Below are 19354 nucleotides of genomic sequence, written 5' to 3'. Positions count from 1 at the left end.
GTTTAAGGCCACAAGCACGTCCCTAAATCCCTTTGCTGTCAGCGGGATTTAAGCACGTGCTTAAAGCTCGGCACATGCCTGTTGCCGGCCTCCATTCAGCCAAAAAATTAGGCATCTATTAGAGAGCGCATCGAAGAAGAGGGAGCAGCAGTAGACAATGGACAAGTGCCACTGGAACTGCATCTTCCTGACTCCAGGGCTTATGTGCAACCAGGTTTTTTTAAGTGAAGGAAGGGGAGAGCGGGTCAGAGAATTTCATGCAGTTTAGGAACTGCCTGAGGACGGGGGGCTGCAGGTTCTTGTGCAGACAGGTGCTGCCCTCTCTATCTGCTCTCGCTCTTCTAACCTGTTGGCAAGCCGTGCAAAGGCGCTGGTCCTGCACAAGGACTGTCCAGCTCACTTGCTCTTGTAATCCTGCCATTTTCTCCGTTACCCATTTTTAGAAGTGGGTGAGTTAGTTTCTGTGAAATGGGGGAAAGTTGATGCTGCATGAGCACACCCATGTGTGTTTGCACACCCACGTGCACGCTTTCTTGACGTTCGGTACCTGGATTTGGCTAACGTTCTCTGCGTGCAGCGTCTTTGGCTGAGGCCAAGCGCGAGCGATCCGCACTGGAAGGGGGACTGTCTCAGGGAGCTGTGGGTGAGTTAACACAGAGTTTCTATGGGAAACTCTTCTCCAGCCTTAGTGACAGTGGCCCCTGGGCAGAGCCCTGTAATTCGTGGGTCCAGTCCTATCTTCTAGAGCCTAACCTCCTCGTGGCCTTTGCGATTTGTGCCTTGCAGGGGAAGCAGAAATACACCCTCCCCCTCTACCGGGCCATGTGGAGTGGCTCCGAGTCCGCCCGAGCGCTGGCCGTGGAGACTTTCTCGGCCACGGCCTCTAAGCTGCACGTCAATGTCCAGAACTACGTCAAGAAGATCCTGGCTTCGGAGCCAGTGGGGACCTAGTGGCTCATCCCAGAGAGAGGCAGACACCAGGGCCTCAGCTCTGCTGCATCCACCCCAGTGACCCAGGGGGCCTCTCCCCATTGGAGCCATGCTTCTGGGCCTGCCTGAGGCTCCATCCCCCGGCTGGTGTGAACCCCCGGGGCCCCCTCACTCGCTGGCACACACGGGGTTTTATTAAACGTTTCGTCATTTGTATTCTCCTTGGTGGTGCTCGGCGGAGGCTTCTTGAGGGACTCGGGGTCTGTGTTAAAAGCAACCCCCCCTCACCCCCGAGTCCTGCTAAGAGCCCATGTGCTGGCTGATGGCAGGGGAGGGGATTCACCCCTTGAAACCTGGCTCTTTTCTTTCAGTTCTGGGGGGAATAAATAGTGATGCATCCTGCACAAGGGGGGCTCCTCTGACTCCTCGCCCACCAGATTGGGTCCCATCTTCCTCATTACCCCTAGCCCTGCTGCATCCTTCCAGCACAGGGCTCCTGACTGGGCTCTGGCCCAGGGTCCCCTCCTCTCCAACTCACTGATGGGTCTAATCCCCTCCATACCCTTCCACTGCCCAGCCTTTGCCCAGGAAAGCCAGGCCTGTGATCTGGTTGGGGACAAGCTCCCATATGGGGGGTCTGAACAGCCCCAGGCCTTAGGCCCCCTGTTTGAGAAGTGGCAGTAGATCTGCTGAAGCTGGACACTTTGCTCCCACCCTGTTCTCACAAGAAGGAGGCAGTTATTTCTCTGGGGTCTCTGCTGTCTCCTTGCAGACAGTGGCTGTTACCTCCCTGTTCTGGGCGGCTGCCTTTGCCAGAGGCCAGCAAAGCCCATCAGAGTTGCTCTTTTTATTGTAGCTGGTGATCAGGCTCTGAGGTTCGAGGCGCTTGCGTCAGGGGAAGAAGCCCTAGGCTGATGGGCCCAAGGGCAGCTGGTGCGTTCTGGTTTAAATGCAGCTGAGGAGAAGAGTCAGGGCAATTTCAGGTGGGGGAAATGCTGGGGATGTGCTGAGCTTCCAGCATGACACAGGACTCAGCGGTAGGGGATAGGGATTCAGACCATCTGCCCGTTTACTGTTAGTGCGGCTAGCAGGAACGATCACTGATTTCTGGCAGTGTTACAGCAGGGAGACCCTCCCCACAAACACTCAGCGAGGGGGTGCAGGACCTCTGTTACTGTGGTCCCGGCCCAGCATGCTAGCTGGCGCGCCTAGAGAAGCCAGGCTCCCTCTTTGCCTTGCGGTTTCATGGCTGATAGACTGGGGGGCTGTGCAGCAGAGATGGGCTGTGCCCTGCGTGCAGCTGCCAGAGCTCAGCCTAGCAAACGAGCAAGCCCACCTGCCCCCATACAGCAGGAATGCTCCCACTGCACCAGGCCTAGTTAATGAGCCTGCTGCAAAGCGGAGGGGAGGTCAGGCAGGGACGGACGGGACCTCAGCAGCCCTGGCTCATTAAACTGGCCTGGCTGCCAAGCTGTTTGCTCTCCACTGAGCCGTTCCAAGGCCACCTGAGGAATTCGCCCACCTCTTCCCTAAAGGCTTTTGGGCTGTGTGTGCGGGAGCGGCTCCCACCTCCCTCCCTGCCTGGCTCCGGGAAGGCCGACCAGGCTCCTGAGGCAAAAGGGCCAAAGCTGTGGCCAGTAACTGAGCCCAGCCTGCATGGTGGTGATGCCCAGGATGGGAGGAGAGCGCCCCACACCTGGGGCACCTGCTCTGGGACTGTGACCCCAGCGGGGTGTGGCAGCCTGCCTAGCACGGGCCTGGCTCTGAGCAGGGTGAGCTGTGGTGCTCGGCATCTTTGCTCTCCCCAGGGCATTTGGGCCTGTCTGTACCAGAGTGGGTGCCCCTCGCCCAGTGCCAGGCAGGTGAAAGCACAGTGCCCTGGGCTCCATGCCCTGCTAGCGTTCCCCAGCGAGCCTGGGGCCGGCGGGGCCTGGCATAGCCAGCTTGCCATGCCCGTGCCCACGTGTGCGCAGCCGCATAGGTTATTGCTGAGCTCTCTTGTGGCCAGCAGATGGTGCCCATGGACCAGCATGATGTGTCCATGGGCCCAGCCCAGCTGCCAGTGCCTGCTCTCTGGTCGCTGAGCAGATGTGGGCAGTGGCTTTCCCGGGGGTCGGGCTAAGCCTCCAGCTGGATCTTTCATTAGTGTCTTCTCTCACAGGCATGAGGCCTGCGTGGAGGGAGAGGACAGCGGCAGAGAGCCGTGGCCTGGCACTAACTGTTCCCAGGGGCAATTGGGTTGCTACCTCTGAGGCACAGAGAAACCAGCCACTGGCTGTGCCCCCCTGCTCTAGCCTGACCCTCCTCTCTCTCCCCCCACCATTAGCCTGACCCCTTGCCATGTGTGCCTATGCCTGAGCCCTTGAGGGAGCCCCCTACCATCCCTCCCAGGAGCCCCTGCCTTCCCCACCTCGCTCCTTACCATCCCCTCCCTGCTGGGGAGCTTTGTGATGGGTCTGTCCTGCTTCCTGGCCAGTCCCTGGTGCTGGGAGACGCCACATGGCTTCTGCAGCTGGCACGCTGTCACTATGCAGAGTGGGACCCGGGTGCCAGCCAGGCCGCGACAGGCTCCCGGCCGCGACGGGCTCCCAGCCGCGACGGCACAGCCGCTGGTTAAGATCACTGCACGTGCAGCCGAGTGCACAACGTGAAAAGCCCTGCGCGTTGCATCTTGTGACCAGCAAGGCAGTAGAAAAACTGGCCGGGGGAACCCCTAAGAGGCTGCCATAAATCCCCCTCTGCCCCCTTCTGACTCTGGGATCTTCAGTGCCATGGGCTGGGGGGAGCTGGAGTGGTTGGGCTGGGTGGTTAGTTATGGTGGCTGGTTTATTAAGGGAAACGGAGGTGTCTGGGGGCCCTGGCATTGATTTCCTAGTCCCCAGCCCTCAGCAGCATGGGGCACTGGAATGGGAGTTAGGACGCCTGGGTTCTTCTTGGCTCTGCAATGGACGTACTGGGCAAGTCACTGCCTCTCTTAGCCTCAGTTTGCCCACCTGTAACCTAGTCCAGTGCTATTAATCCTGACAGAACTGCCGCCAGCGACATCTAACCTGTCCCCTTTGTGCCGGGGAGCCCCGTCGAGTTCTGCCCAAGGCTGTGCTCTCGCTCGCTGGCCGGCCAGCTGGAAGGACTCGGCTGAGCTAAGCAGCCCTGCAGGGAGGTAGTTGCAGATTCATAAACCTCTCTATGTGCTGCAGTCACTAGGGGGTGCCAGAGAGCCATGGTGTGTTCGTGTGGGTTGCACAAGCACATAATTTGGCATGCTCCTTCTGAAAGGCGGCATGGCTGAGGTTTGGCTGCCTTAGATCAGGTCTCTGGGTTCTGTCCCAAGCTCTGAGTCATCTATAAAGGGGATGAGAGGGAGTTGCCTCCACTAGGGTGGCAGTATGTGGCCTTGGTTAATGTGAAGGGCTCAGAGCGGTTTGCAGAAGAGCTCCCTTGGAAGTCGGTAGCTCAGGGCATCGTGCAGAGGAGGTGCCCTCTTTCCACCCCAAATTGCGTGAAGCACGTTGCTCATGGTGCTCTGACAGGCACTCCTGCAGCAGGGGCTGGTGAGAGCTGGCAGGATTGCATCAGCACCCTGGGCCAAGGCCCAGCCATCTGCCTAAGCAGATTTCAGTGGATCACTGTCCATATTAACCACCTCACTGAACTCGAGCCCCTGCCATTGCCCATCCAGCAGAGACTCCCTGCAGCAGCCTTGCACCAGGAATGTGTCCCCAGCCTCGAGCAAAGCTGGAGAGCCCCAGACCCCAGGCCAGGAGCTATTCCAGTCACCTCTGCCATAGCAAGGGTAGGGCAAAGGCAAGGGCCAGCAGAGGTGGCCTTGGGACACCTTTAAAAGTGCAGGGCAGGCAGCACTGGTATCCCTACTGAACGCTGCCCCTGCTCCTCTGGGTACTGTGCTGAAAGGTCTGCGAGCAGCACCAGCCTGCCCCTTGGAGGCTAGCGAAGGGCAGCCAAGTGACCCCTGCTTTGAGCCTCCACCGGCCCGTGCCCCCAGGCCTGTCCCTGGTGCCCTGGCAGAGGCCTGGGGTGAGGGACAGGGGCCACATGGCAGGTGGTGGCTGACACAGCCCCCGCTGTGAGCGAAGGTTTGTTTGGATCCAGGCATGAGAAGATTCATTTGCCCCACTGGACGTCCCCCACCCTGAGCTGTACCACGAGCGAGAAGCATCTGTACACAGCGCGCCCATCCCCCCTATCCCTGGGCACCGTCCGCCCTGGCCCCTCAGCTTGCTGCACCGTGGGCAGCAGCAGGACCTGCCTCCTTGCAGGGCCGTGTCCAGGTCCCGTCCCCAAGCAGCTGCCCCTGGTGCACCCAATGCTGGGCCTCCACGCTGGGAATGTCTGCAGGGAGCTGTGTGGGCGAGGGGTGTGCAGCCTGGCTCTGCATCCACCTGGTCAGTTTCAGTGCCATGGTTATTTCAGACCTTAGCCTTTGCTCAGGGACTGGGGCTCCCTGGCCCCGGGGTTGGGGATGGGCTCAGATTGTCTGCAGAGCTCCTGTGGGGCTGGGCTGGCCTCTTTCCAGTGCTGACAGCCTGAATCCCAGCTGAGCTGCTCCATAGGCCTAAATCTCCCCTGGGAAAGGCCTTCCGGTGTGCAGCACCCATGGGGCCCACTGCCATGGGGACGGGGGATGGGAACTGCAGATCGATCAACGATCTCAAAGCATGTGCCATGCAGTGCGTTAAGCAGCTTTCCAAGCCGCAGCAAAATAGGTGATACTGATGGGGAAACTGAGGCATGGAGAAGGGAAGGGCCTCTTGACACCCCATCACCCGCTCTAAGCACATGCCATCCCAAGGGGGCCGCTGGAAGATGGGGCCCTAGTGATGGGAGGGGCATGGTGCCAAACAATGGAATAAGTAGCACCACCCTCTGAGCTGCACCAGGTTAACCCAGAGAAGGGCATTTCCTCAGGTAGCGCCATCAGGAAGGGAGAAGGGCAGGGGCCGCCATGGGCAGCTTGTGCTGCGCTGAGTTCCCCAGCAGCCGCAGGACCGCCTGACCCTGGGCCACTGAAACCTCTGCTCAGCCAGTTACACCCCGGTCTGGGCTCGTCCCAGCGGGTGGTAAGTCACACCGTGGTACTCAACCGATTTATCATTGTGCCTGCGGCCTACAATGTGTTACCTGGACTGCAGGTTGAGAACCACAGCGCCCCCCCCCGACCCTATGCCCAGCGCCTCCCGCCCAGAGACCCCTTCACAGAGTGGGGCCAAGAGCAGAGCCTTGGGTGGGGCGCCAGGCAGCAGGGACCTTGGACTCAGCCATGTGGGACTGGGTGGCAGGGTGGCAGCCCCGACCCTAGACCCCCGCTGCGCGGCCCAGCTGTGTGTGGATTGGGCTGCCGGCAGCTCACGAACTGGGAACCGCTGCCCAGAGGCTACATGTTTTGGGTGTCGGATTCAGGGTGCATTTCCTCCTGGGAATAGCCTGCCCTCTTCCCAGCAGCAGGTTGTTTGGGAGGGCAGGGGCAGTTCCCAGTGCTGGCGTGCAACTTAGCTGGTTAGGGAGGAGCCGTGAGCAGGCTCAGGGCGGGTGCATGGAGCACCCTGGGGCGTGGGGCTGGTTCTCCTGCATTCCAGGGAGCCAGCGGCTCTGCAGAGGGGGTGTGGCTGGTCTCCCCAGCACGGAAATTCCCACTCAGCCCTGGGCGCAGCTGGGCCCGCGAGCAGTGCAGCAGGGGTTGCTCCCTAGGCCCACTCTGCCTGGAGCAGGTTAGCAGCAGCCAACGAGCCAGAATCAGCATCTGTAACAGACCACCTCTGCACATACACGGGCCCCACAGGCCCCAGCAGGACTCGAACCTTGGCCCTTCAGGACCTGACCCACAGGCCTCCCCTCGCGAGCTAGAGAGGAGCTTGCCGGGGTGCGCCTGAGTGAGCAGCCGGCGGTGCTAGTCGCTGGGACCAGCCATTAGACTGACGGACGGACAACGAGCTGGGTGTGATGCCCACACACCCGCAGAATCCTGAGCTGACTGGTCCTGCGACATTCTCCAGCCCCTGCGCCCATCTTGCCTGCCCATGGCTGCACCCACATTGATACCAGCACAGCCTCGGCTGTGCCCAGCCTGCAGTGGCTCTGGTCAGCATGCCTGGTCTCAGCCACGCCGAAGGCTGGGGGCAGAGAGGGCACTTTCCGCTGAGCCTGTCCCCATGCCCAGGAGCCCGGTGCCCACCGAGGGCAATGTCTGTCAGTGCTGTGACGTCCAGCTCACGGACCGCCTGGCTTCTCTCTCCCAATCTTGGTTGGTGACCAGCCTGTGGAACTCACTGACACAAGCTGTTATGGGGGAGGAGAGCTCAGCGGGATTTGGGATTGAGTGAACTGAGGGACACGCCGGCGTCACATGGGCCTCCTGAGTGCCAGCCCCGATGGCAGAGCCAACCCATGCCTTAGAAAGCCTGGCGGGTCCTGCTTTGAGCCGCTGCCAGGTCCGCGCACAGGCTCCATGATTACCCTGCGAGAGTGGCACACGGGATAGACGGGCCAGCCGGAGCGAGAGCTGACAGCTCCATTGGCTGGCAGGAGGTGGGAAGCCCAGGAAAGCTGCTAGCCCAGAGAGCTCCCAGGAGAGAGGGGCCGGGACGCTCCGTCACCACAATGGGGCACTGGGAGTGACGGGCGGCCTGCAGCACGGCCCAGCGACAGCCCATAGCTCAGGGACAAGGCTTCCTGGCAGCGTGTACAGTCCACTGCCCTCACCGGCCGCCCAGGAGAACAATTAGCACCAGCCTCGCACAGGCCACTGCGGGATGTTCTCGAGGACAAAGTGCCGGAGGCCATGACATCGGTCTCCCTCGCACACAAACACACACACACGCCCCTCTGGGTCGCACACACCTGCTCTGTCAGGTCAAACACGTATACAACCGCCTTCCTGCATCACACACACAAACACACACAACTGCGTTGCTGCGTCACATATACCCCTCCAGGTGACACACACACATACACACCCTCACCAGATCTCTCGCTCTCTCTCACACACACACACACACGCTGTCAGGTCTCACGCACAGCGCTGCTCTTAGCAGCCTTGCAGCTGGAGCTGTCCTGTCGGCACCAAGCTCAGCCCAGCGAGGCGGGAACACGAAATGTTCCCAATGAACCTGCCAATCGATCAGCTCGTCCTGGGCACCCCCCTGTCTCCCCACCCCCACATCTCACCCGCTCCTCCCCTTCCCCCACCCTCTGCCAATAAACCCCAGCTATGCTAAAAGCCTGGAGTTGGCATGCAGATCTTGCACTGCGGCGACCTTGCTCTGACAGACTGCAGGTAGCAGTACGCTGCAGAGTTGGGGAACATTGCCTGGGAGGGCTCAGTGATCACCCCCCAAGTTTGGGGAGAGCGAGAGCAGTCCGGCCTTGCTTTTTATCGTGAGCCTTGTGCTATTTGGGGGGTGGGAGTCCTTCAAGGCCCAGCTCCCGGAGTCCTGTGATTTCATGAGACTCTCAGCTTGCATTTTTAAAATAAAAGTCCCATTTCTAGCCCTCGTGGTTACCGGGAAAAGCTTGAAAATGCAGGCCCAGCGCCTCCTAATGGTCCTCTGCAGCAAACTGCCATGAGCGGGGGAAAGGTGTGGGAACAGGGCCCTGCTCCTACCAGGGATCCTAGGGACTGGGAACCTAACTCTGTGCAGGGAGGAGCTTAGTGCTGTGGCTAAACGTTCAATTACACACAGGCCAGTTGGAGCTAGAACTCCAGAGCAAGATCTTGAACCCAGGGCTACCCCAGCAGCGCCCTCACCACCCGGCTCTGGCCGCGTACCCCTCTCCCCCGGCGCGATTCCTCGGAGAGCTTTTGTTGTTGTTCCCGTGCAGACTGAAAACACATTTCGAAACCCGCTGACAGGCATCGGTGTCCTCCGGCTCGAACACACACTCAGCAGCCTCTGCAAGCTGGCCCCAGCCTGCACAAACAGCCCTTCGCAGCGGCCACGCCTCTGGGGGTGTTTGGCTCCTTCAGCCAGGGGCACGTTTTCCACACTGTACAAACCGCCCCCCTGTAAGTCCAGGCTGCTGCTGAGTGTACCCCCAAAAGGACGCTACCCCAGACATGGCCACCAGAGGGCAGTGAGGCCCAGGGCTTGTGTGGCAGACGCACCTGTTGTCCTGCAGGTGCACAGGTGTGAGTGGGACAGAGATCAGCATGGGCAGAATCCGCCCGTCTGGCCACTGCTGCTCCCCGAGTCTCCCCCAGGGGAACTTGGGAGCTCAGCCCGGCTCTGCGGCTGCTCAGTTCTTGGGCAGGCTCCAGGCTATGCTGGGGGCAAAAGCGACTTCTCCAGCTCAGACCTGTGGGGCAAGTTGGATTTTGGGCAGAGGAGTGCAGGGATTATATAGTGGGGCATGTTTCCCACCGGGACGCATCCTGAGAGCAGGGCTGTGAGAAAGCCCTGCTATTTCAACGGCCTGCCCTGTGCTGCGTGGGGTGGCCACGCACCATGAAACAGCTGCCACGTTCCGCCCCGAGGGGGCTGCATTTCAACAGCAGGTGGGAGTGATCTCAGTGGGGGGTGGGGGCGCTTTATAAGCTAGTTTTGGACTCTTGGGTGAAAGGGTCAGAAGGATGGTCTAGGAACTAGTTACTGGGTTGGCTGAGCCTCAGTTGCTAGAGAGGGATACTGAGGGTTGCAGTGGGGGAGGTTTAGATTGGATATTAGGAAAAACTTTTTCACTAAGAGGGTGGTGAAACACTGGAATGCGTTACCTAGGGAGGTGGTAGAATCTCCTACCTTAGCGGTTTTTAAGGTCAGGCTTGACAAAGCCCTGGCTGGGATGATTTAACTGGGAATTGGTCCTGCTTCGAGCAGGGGGTTGGACTAGATGACCTTCTGGGGTCCCTTCCAACCCTGAGATTCTATGATTCTATGAGGGTCCTGCTTTGCGCAGGGGGTGGGACTAGATATCTCCGGAGGTCCCTCCCAACCCTGATCTTCTCTGATACAGGGGCTGGGGCGGTTAAAGTGCCACTGAAGAGGGATAACATCTCACCCCGATTGTGCCACTAGGCTCCTCAGTCAAAACTGGCTCGCTTTCAGACGCAGGCAACAGTGCGAACCTCCAGGAGCGGCGTGGGGGAGGGGGCGCAATGGCTGCTGGTCCCCACGCACGGCGGGAGTCTCCGTGCGTTAAGGCGTAGTGCCCAGAAAGCGAAGGCTGGGTGGTGTCCCGGTCACACACAACGCACTAATGACTGTCCTGAAGAACAATGAAATTAGCCTGCGTCGTTAGCCAGCTTGCCCTGCTGTCACTTGGATGACATCACAGGCCCGGGTAACTCCGAGGCCGTGGCAACCTTCCCAGAAGTGGGGTAACTGGGTGTGACGTCACTGGGCGGAGGCGTGAGACGCCCTGTGACCGGAGTGGCTGGTTAGGTGGGCTGTTCACAGCCGCAGCGGGGGCTAAACTCGGGCCACCCGGAAGCACGGACTTTGCAGGGTCACAAATGGTGCAGCGCTCGGCCCTGAAGGCGCTCCGCTCGTCCGTGCGAGAGCGCTGTCGTGCATGCTTGTGAATGTGTGTGTGCACACACTGTGCGGCCTCTGGGTGTGCCCGTATGCATTGTCGCACACTCAGCCGTCCCTTCCAGGCCAGGATGCAGCCCGCGCGTGGCGACACCCGGCAGTGCAGCCTGGGAGCTGGACAGCTGGCGAGAACCACGGGATCCATCCGTGACCCGCAGCCGCTGTAACGAATCCCCCGCCCACCCATTCCAGCCCGGTCGTGTGCACGCATGTGTGAGTGTGAGCGAGATGCCACTGACTGGCAGGGCTGGGACAAACAGCCCTCTCCAGCGCCTGGGAAGTGGAGGGACGGGAATGGGCAGGAGGGACCCCAGCCCAGCCGGAGCTGGTCAGAAATAAACCCCTGCATACATTGGAAGCAGCAGAATAAGGAAAATCCTCTCTTCCCATCACCGGATTTACACCATTCTCTGGTCAAATCAGCTGCCCCCCAGGGCCCAGCCCAGCTCCGGGCCTGGCTGGGGGAGGCTTAGGGCCTGTCTTGCCCAGTGGTGCTGTCCTGGCTCCGGAGGCTCTGTCCCCGCATCAGGCTGGCCAAGTGGCAAACAGGCCCCTCCTCTAATGGCCCAGCGTGGTTACACTCCAGACGGTGCAGTGCCCATTTTAGAGGGATCATTTACGAGGGCCGGGCTGAACCCGAACTCCAGACTTTTGGGGGATCCGGAGCTGCCGCTGAGGTTCTTAGCTCAGCCAATGGGAGCCACAACTTGTTGGTGGGGGCCGAGCACAGGTTTGTCTGGTCACAGCTGCCCCCTTCCCCCCATGCTGGACTCCTGGCAGGGAGAGGCCCGGCTGGCACGCCAGCCCCTTACATGGCTGCCATTCCTGGCAGGGAGGAGGCAGCCGATTAGCCTGCTTTTGTGAGCAAACAAACACGTGAGATTAGAAAGAGAGAAAAACACGGTGAGGGGTGAGACGCTGGCACAGGCCGGGCGAGGGCTTTGACAATCATTAAACTGGCCAGCCCTGATTTCCCGGCAAGAAAGCACTGGCAAGGGGCCAGTGGCACCCATTATGCAAATCCGATGAAGCTTGGAGCTTGAATGCTTGGGCTAGGAATTCCCCTAGAGCCCTGAGATCATGTTACCGAAGATACATGCTATATAAGGTGAGATACCCGGGAGGGGCCGCCTATAGGGGTAGGTGCTAAGGCACAGATGAGTAGTGGTTAGAAGCCAGCGGTGCACCTGGAGTATTTACACCCTCCCTTCGCTGCCTGTGGATTAACTGCTGCTGCTGGGGGCACTGTGGTAGGTACCAACGCCTTTGTGCGCCGTGCTCGATAGGGTCTGTTACACGTCCCCCAGGGCGGAGGAATTTGTGCGCCCCCCGCTAGCTGCTCCTTATTCGCCAGCCACCTGTTGGTCAAACAAGCCCTTTGGGCATTAGGGGTAGAAAGCACCTGCACAGACCTCCGCCGCCCTGGGCTGAGCCAGGTGAGTGTCGGCAATCCTGCTCGCCGGCTCTCATGCCCGGGCAGGTGTGTCGATGGTGGGACGGTCACTGCTCTGGGTCATTTAAGGCTGGGTTCGAGGACTGGGCTGAGGACACTGGCATCCAGGGAGCCGGTGGGAGGGAGCGAGTGTGGCTGGCTGGGCACCCCTGGCTGCGCGGGGGCTGGGGCGCTTTGGGAGATGGGGCCATGGGGTGAGTGGTGACGACCGATTTTGCACATGGCCTCTTTCCCGGCGGAGCAGCCAGACCACAGCTCTCTGCGGATGGCAGTGCGATGAGCCTGCTAAGCAGGAGACTCCGAGTGCCATCCACCCTGGCCCCCCTGCGCAGCCCCGTCCTCCTGGCCAGGTGCTACCAGACTTACACCCTGGATGGAAGGAGGCCTTGGAACGAATGACAGCGGCTTGTTCTCATCCTTGTGCTCTGTCAGCGGCTGGCTGACAGCATTAAACTGTTTGGGACGCAGCCTCCAGCCCTGGGGGAGCCTGTCTCTGTTCCCTTTTACAGCGAAGGGCAGCAAAGGGCCCGGAGAACACAGGGTGCTTTCCAATGGTCCAGTGAGGGCTTGAGCCTTTTTGATGTGGTGACGATTCACCCCGGCTTGAAATCTGCAGGCTGAGCTCGGATCCCGGCTGCCCCGGATCGCGGCGGACCCTGGGCCTGAGGCACCAGAAGGGGCAAGGGAAGCAGGGAGACGCACAGACTGCTGGCTGCGACCCTGTCCCCTCCGTGGGGCGGGGCGGGGCGGGGCGGGCTCCGTGCTCCCAGGCTGTACCCTGCCCGGGGTTCAAGTGCCAGCTTGGCAAGGTCTGTATCTCGCAGGCGGCGCTGGCTGGAGTCATGCTGACAGGTGCAATCTCTTGGCAGAGAGCTCTATGGCGGGATCCTGTGACATCAGCAACATCTTCTCGAACTACATCAGCGCCATGTACCAGCCGGAGGAGGCTCAGCCCCCCATGGAACTGCTGGCCCACCTGGGGAAGGAGGACAACCTCGCGCTGCCTGCGGAGACCACAGGTGGGGCTGGAGCCTGCGTGCCATGGGGCAGAGCCAGGCAGGAGACCTGCAGTGACAATGAGTCAGGGCATAAGCTAATCACCAGATGGAATCCCGCCCCTGGAATAGAAGGGAGATAGGGTTGCCTAGTAGTTAGCACACAGGACTGGGATTTAGGACACCTGGGTTCTATTCCCACCTCTGCTACTGGGTGACCTGGGGAAGTCCCTGCTCCTCTCCGTGCCTCAGTTTCCCTCTCTAAATGCTACTTTCAATAGCTCCCCTAGAGGGTTGCCTGCCAGGTTTATCCTATTAACATGTGGATCCCATGGGAGGCTGGATGGAAGATGTTTTGAAGGTGCAAAGTGTTATTGTTATTGTTTGTTTGCCCCATTGCCCAGGTATGAGGGCAGGTTGGGAGTTCAGCTTCCTTCCTCTGCAGCATCAGGGTTTAGTCTGCTGCCAGAGACAGGGGACTGGGTCGGATGGGCCACCGGCCAGCTGGGGCTCGTGGAAGGGGGAAGATGACTCTTGGGCGTTGGGATTGGGGTGGGGTCCCCCATACCCTCTGGTGGGTCTGCAGTGCCCTTTGGGGAAGGACTGGGCTGGGAGCTGAGAAGCTGCCCTCGGCCATTCCCTCGGACCCTGCCGTCAGGCAGGATCCGAGATAAAGGAGCAGGCGACAGGGGCACATGACAATGCCACAACGGTGACTAAGCAAGATAACCTCGCCCCCCGCCGCCCATCTGACTCTCTGTGCCCAGCAGAGCCAACTCCATCCCTTGTGATGTGGGCTCATCGAGAGCCCTGCCCAGCCAGCCAGAGCCAGGGCCGGGTGCCCCATGGGGTGAGCAGCGCCTCTGAGCCCTGCTCCTTTCTCCCCAACAGAGAAGCCGGCGTGGTTCAGCGAGCTCCCGTACTTCTGGAGCAAGGCGCAGGTGCTGGAGTGGATCAGCTACCACGTGGAGAAGAACAAGTACGACGCCAGTGCCATCAACTTCTCCTGCTGCAACATGGACGGCTACATGCTCTGCCACTGCACGCCGGAGCAGCTGCGGCTCGTTTTCGGGCCACTCGGGGACGAGCTCTACGCCCGCCTCCATGAGATCGGTGAGTGCCAGTGACCCAGCACAGATCTTCCTCCGCCGCATGCCAGCAGGGCCCACAGTGAGCTAGCCCTGCCTAGCCAGCCAGAGCTGGGGACGGGCACCTCCTTGGGGCTTCCAAACTGGCATGTCCCCAGTCCCTGCTGCCCTATAACCCGGGGCAAGGCCCATTCCTTTCCTGAGACTCCGGTTAGAAGGGAGGTTTGGGTGGCACATTGGGGAGTGTAGAAGGGCTTGTACCAGAAGAGCAGGGGAACAGCTGGAACCCATGAAGGGGCCCACGGGATGAGCATGGGGAGGTGCCTTTGCCCTTTGGACTGGTCAAATAAAATTAATTCCTATCTGCCCCCCTCCTGCAGTCTCGGTCTCCGATGAGCTGACCTGGATCATTGACCTGCTAGAGAAAGAGGACATGTCTTCCCAAGAGATCTTCCAGGACTCCAGTGCCTCAGGTAAGAGAAGCACCCTGGCCACACCTTGTCCCTTGAGGCCCCTGCCGTGTGCATGTCCGTTACCTGGATGGGGCTCACCCTTTCCTGCTCTCTCCTCCACTGTTTCTAGAGCTGGGAAACTCGTACACGAAGGAATCCCTGGAGGAGATGAAATCCACAAACCCTTTCTTCCAGGCAGACTTCAGCTACATTTCCGGTGCCTTGTCTCCAGGCAGCTCTGACATCTCTGCCTCAGGTAAAGTCCTCGTCGCTCACGTTCGGCGTCAGGGCATCCTTGGCCATGGTGCAGGCCCGGGCTCTCCCATCAGTAGGCTCTCCCATCAGTCCTGGATGGCCCTGTGTCTGCTCCCGTCTCGTGTGTGGTTCTCTGGGATGGGGACACAGCCCTACATCTGGGTTCTAGTTGGAGACCCTGCCCTGTTTCATGCAAGAGTTCCCCAAAAACTCATTCCAGGGCAGACCACCTGCTGGGGAGCATTTGGTGCGTCTGGCCGGGAGAACTGCTTTCTGCTGATTAGAAGTGTTTCTGGAGGGGAATAACTGGAAATCCAACCTATCCGCTTTGCCCTCCAGGGACCGGGATGTCCCACAGCCCCAACTCCCAAGACTCCGGTGGAAGTGACATAGATCCCGACCCGACAGAAGTGAAGTTGTTCTCCTCTGATGGTGAGTCGCCTCCTTCCCAACTGGTGGGGAGAGAGATGAGCTTGGGGCAGGGCAAGGCTGGAAAAAAAACAGGGTCAGGGAGGGAAAGGAAAGGCCCCTTCCCACTGGAGAGAGCTTGGTTGGTTCCCCTCGGCTGAGGAGGAGGCACTGAGAACTGACCCCTGCTAAAGGTGGCCTGCCTTAGCTTTCTGCCTCGGAAACTTCTCAGGTGCTCATTGCCATGGTATCCAGGCAGGATGGGTCAAACCCAGGAGCTTTTATCTGGATCTCCCGCACTCTGGTGGGCTGAACGAAATGGAACCTGGACAGGAAGTAGACCTGGCTTTGGCTCTGGGTTTTGCCTGGGCTCCTTCCTCTGCCCCTGCTTTGTGCCTAGGGAGGGGATGCGATTTGCCTTTGAGACCCTCTGCCCCAGCAGCTGGCAGAACCTTGGTGCCATGGCGACCCGGAAAGGGATGGGCAATGGGACGGATGCCAGCAGCGCCACGGGCTGGGATGAGGGTGGGGGACTTGGCCAAGGTGTGCCATGCTGCCGTAGGCAGCGGTCAGAAACCCCCTGGTGTGGGGAGCTTTGACTGCATCCCTGTGCCATGCTCAGCGTAACAGGGCAGGATACAGTCCATAGCGACCATTCGAACCAGTGTCCAGGCCTTCTCCCCAGGGCCTACCAGGGAACCCGAGGTGTAGGAGATGGGGGAAGGGGCCCTGTTGCTGGGTGGCTAAACAGGGATCGCCGGTTAGGTCGGGCAGGCTGGCAGTTTCCTGAGCCTGCAGAGGGGACCTGTCCCTAGGGAATTACAATGGTCATCTCGCCTTGTATTTCTAAAGAAGGAGGAGCCAGGAGCTGAGGCTGCTCAGACCCCCCCGGGGCAGGGTGGGCCCGCTATAAAACCCAGACAGGCCCAGTAACGTCTCCCACCTCCTCCCGCACAGATGGCTTTGCCGACTATGACAAAGGGGACGTCAAGCATGGGAAGCGGAAAAGGGGCAGGCCCCGGAAATTCAGCAAGGAGAACAGAGACTGCCTGGAGACCAAGAAGAGCAAACACTGTACGTGAGAGGCCAGGGGGGCTCCTGTGGGCTAGGGTGACTATGCCCTGGCTCGTCCGGGTGCTGAAGTTAATGGCCAGCCCTGGAATTGACCAGGACAGTTGTCTCGGCCGTGTTTGGGGAGGGGAGGTGGGAGGAGGGATGGGGGCTCCTAGCCCATAGTACGTTGAGGGCCAGCCCCTTGCACAGTGCAGCCTTTAGGCACTGATCCTCAAAGGGGTTTGGGTGCTTAACTGCCATTGATTTCAAGGGAATCGGAGCCCCCAGTGCTTTCCGATTGGTGCTGATGGTCCGGTGATTCCTAAGGTCCAATCCCTGGTCCCAGTGCATGGCCCCAGTAGGTGGGCTGGGTGCAAGGGAGTGCCACCACGAGGCTGGGGGCGTGGGGGAGATGGACTGGACTTCCGGATCTGTGTAACTGCACCACCCACAGAGTCTCCTCTGGGGGCTGGGGCCCATGTGCCTCAGTGGGGCACAGCTGCCTAGCCCGTCTGGGCTGCAGCCCCCTGAGTGAGCTCCCATGTGGAGGAACAACACTGGCTCTGCTGCCTATTGGACCTTCTGCAGCCCCGTTGGGTGCAGGGCTGATTTGTTCCCAGGGTGCAGGGAGCTGCCGCTGTTATCATGGAGCTCCCAGCCCTGGCCAGCACTTTCTGCAGAGCCTCCTCCAGCCTGCTGGGTTTGTGGGGTCCTGGCTCTGCAGAGCCCCCACATTGAACTGGACCGTCCCTCCTCTCTCTGTTCCAGCCCCGAGAGGGACTCACCTGTGGGAGTTTATCCGGGACATCCTGCTCCACCCCGAGCTGAACGAGGGGCTGATGAAGTGGGAGGACCGACGCGAGGGCGTCTTCAAGTTCCTCCGCTCCGAGGCGGTGGCTCAGCTCTGGGGGCAGAAGAAGAAGAACAGCAGCATGACCTACGAGAAGCTGAGCCGGGCCATGAGGTGGGTTTCAGGGGATTGCCCCCGTCCCGCCCAAGAGAGGCAGGAGCCCCAGCCTGTCTCCAAGGCTCCAGGGCCTACCTCCATCCAAAGCTCCATGCTTTGCCTCCTCTGCTTCCCTACCCTACCCTGACAGCCCCTCTCCCAGCCTCCCCGTAATGGGGCCCTCTCTCAGCCTCCGTCTCTCAGCGTCCTCGGCCTCAGGCTCTTCCCTTTCCAGATGGCCTCCACACCCGCTCCCTAGGCTGCCTTGCATCCAGTGCTGATGTCCCCTCCTTCCCTTCCAGGTACTACTACAAGCGGGAAATCCTGGAGCGGGTTGACGGGAGGCGGCTGGTCTACAAGTTTGGGAAGAACTCCAGTGGCTGGAAGGAGGAGGAAGTATTGAACCGAAAGTAAGGAGCCGGGGGAGCCCTACAAGGACTCGGGCTCTGGCCGTCTGGCCCAGGGGCGAGACCCAAGGCATAATGCACTGAACCGTGCTCCCTAGACAAGAGTTTTTGTCACACGTTGGAGCCCAAAGCTGCTGTCCCGGGCTGTGTGTTAGTCTCCAGCACCTTCCTAGGGGCACAAGTGTATGTGCTGGTTACCCGCCGGCACCTAGGTAACTACAGCTGATATTTTGGCTCAAGTAGGTTATTGTAAACCATTATTTCTATTGTTGCATTGCTGGACTCTTCTTTCCAAGTGGAATTACAGTGACTCTGGCTGTTCTCAAAGCCTGGAAGAGTGGAAGCGACGTGCTCTGTTCTTCACAATCGAATTCGGGGGACTTCAAATGTCCAAGCAGAGCAGGCGGTCCTGGCTACTGCTGCGGTCAGCCACGGTCTGGGAAGTGGGATGCACCGGTGTGCCAGCTACAGGGGCACTGGCCGCCCCGTGCCATAGATGGAATGAAGAGAACAGGCACTGAGCGCTGTGTCTTTGCCAAGCATGCCCGCTCTGCGCTGCCCGCCGTGGGGTTGCTGCCAGCCATGCGGGCTGTGCGCTGGCATGAGTAGCCTGCTGCTCTGTGAATGGCCCAAGCAGATGCTTCGTGAATTTCGAGCGGCGCTGGCCCAAGGGGAGTAGGAGAGAACTGTGAATTTCGGATGGCTCTGGAGGGACCGTGACAGTAGCCGGGGCATCAGGCAGAGTTTCCCCTCTTTGTTCCTGGGGCATTCGCCTCCTTGCCCCGCAAATCCTATCCCCTCAGTGTGATAACATCCCCTTTCCCCATGAGGCGCTCTCCTCCTGCTTCTAATTTATATAACATAAACAGAGGGTATATAATGTATATAGAGATCTATTTTTTCATAAATAAGCTTGTTCTTGCGTGATTGTGAGTGTCCTGGAAGCACTTGGCCTCTTCGAACCAGTGACTGTTCTCAGTATTCAGCTGGGCTGAAATAAGGTTCTTCTGGCCTTTGACGGTCTCTGTACAGAATGTGGCATTAGTGCGTCCTGACGCTGAGGGGTCTGGCGGACACACAAGGTCTTTTCCTGGTTTGATAATGAGTATATCAGAAATAAATTGTTGCTTTTTTTACAAGCGGCGTGTATGCCTCCTCCTTGGGGCTTCTATAACGACTGGGGGTAAAGTGGGTCCAGGCTGCTCACTGGAGGAGGGGTGGGGGGGGGGTGTCACAGATTCCATGGTTGCAAGGGACTGTAGTCACCCTCACTAGTCTGACCTCCTCCATTAACCCAATGGTTAATTAACTGAACTGGAGCACAGACTTTTGGGAAACATTTGGCTCGATTTAAAGATGGCCAGTGTGGGAGAACCCACTGCTGCCCTGGGTAAAGTTGTTCCAGGGGTTAATTACCCTCACTTAAAAATTTACGCTGTATTTCCAGCCGGAATTTGTCTAGCTTCAACTTCCAGCTATTGGGTCGTGTCAGACCTTTGTCTGCTAGACTGAAGAGCCTCTTGGCAAAGATTTGTTCCCCATGTAGGTATTTATGGGCTTTGATCAAGTCACCCCTCAACCTTCTGTTGGTTAAGCTAAATAGATTGAGGGCCTTGAGTCTGTTCCTGATGGACCCATGTCTGTCCCCCCATATTTGCTCTGGGGCCATCTGTCCCTGCCTGAAGTCCAGAGCTCCTTGGTTCTACTGGGGAAGGCTTCCTCGGGACTTAGATGCTGCAGGGAGGGGGCCGTGGAAGGGCTTAGGTAGGCAGGATAGGCAGACCCTGCAGCCCGCACGGACGCACACACAGGGTCCCTGCCGTTG

The 19354-nt window shown here is 59.5% G+C and overlaps 1 protein-coding gene across 3 annotated transcripts in view; it reads left to right on the top strand.

Moving 5' to 3' along the window:
- The window catches only part of LOC140901520 (aminopeptidase B), a 41388-nt gene extending 22720 nt beyond the window's left edge, over positions 1-18668 (top strand). The window contains exons 1-9 of one of the 3 annotated variants that reach the window (XM_073320476.1): positions 11587-11722; positions 12795-12944; positions 13812-14033; positions 14389-14481; positions 14591-14716; positions 15055-15147; positions 16081-16197; positions 16945-17140; positions 17425-18668. In XM_073320476.1, the coding sequence (XP_073176577.1) occupies positions 12803-12944; positions 13812-14033; positions 14389-14481; positions 14591-14716; positions 15055-15147; positions 16081-16197; positions 16945-17140; positions 17425-17536 (1101 nt within the window). In that variant the 5' untranslated portion in view covers positions 11587-11722; positions 12795-12802 and the 3' untranslated portion in view covers positions 17537-18668. Of the gene's footprint in view, positions 1-786; positions 1152-11586; positions 11723-12794; positions 12945-13811; positions 14034-14388; positions 14482-14590; positions 14717-15054; positions 15148-16080; positions 16198-16944; positions 17141-17424 lie in introns of those variants that run through there. The other 2 variants (XM_073320473.2, XM_073320475.2) reach the window with 2 other exon arrangements.
- The last annotated feature ends 686 nt before the right edge of the window (positions 18669-19354 follow it).

The sequence above is a fragment of the Lepidochelys kempii genome, chromosome 21, assembly GCF_965140285.1.
Source record: "Lepidochelys kempii isolate rLepKem1 chromosome 21, rLepKem1.hap1, whole genome shotgun sequence".
Classification (NCBI taxonomy): domain Eukaryota; kingdom Metazoa; phylum Chordata; order Testudines; family Cheloniidae; genus Lepidochelys; species Lepidochelys kempii.
Note: the sequence above shows the minus strand (reverse complement) of the source record. Positions and strands in the feature narration are given on the sequence as shown.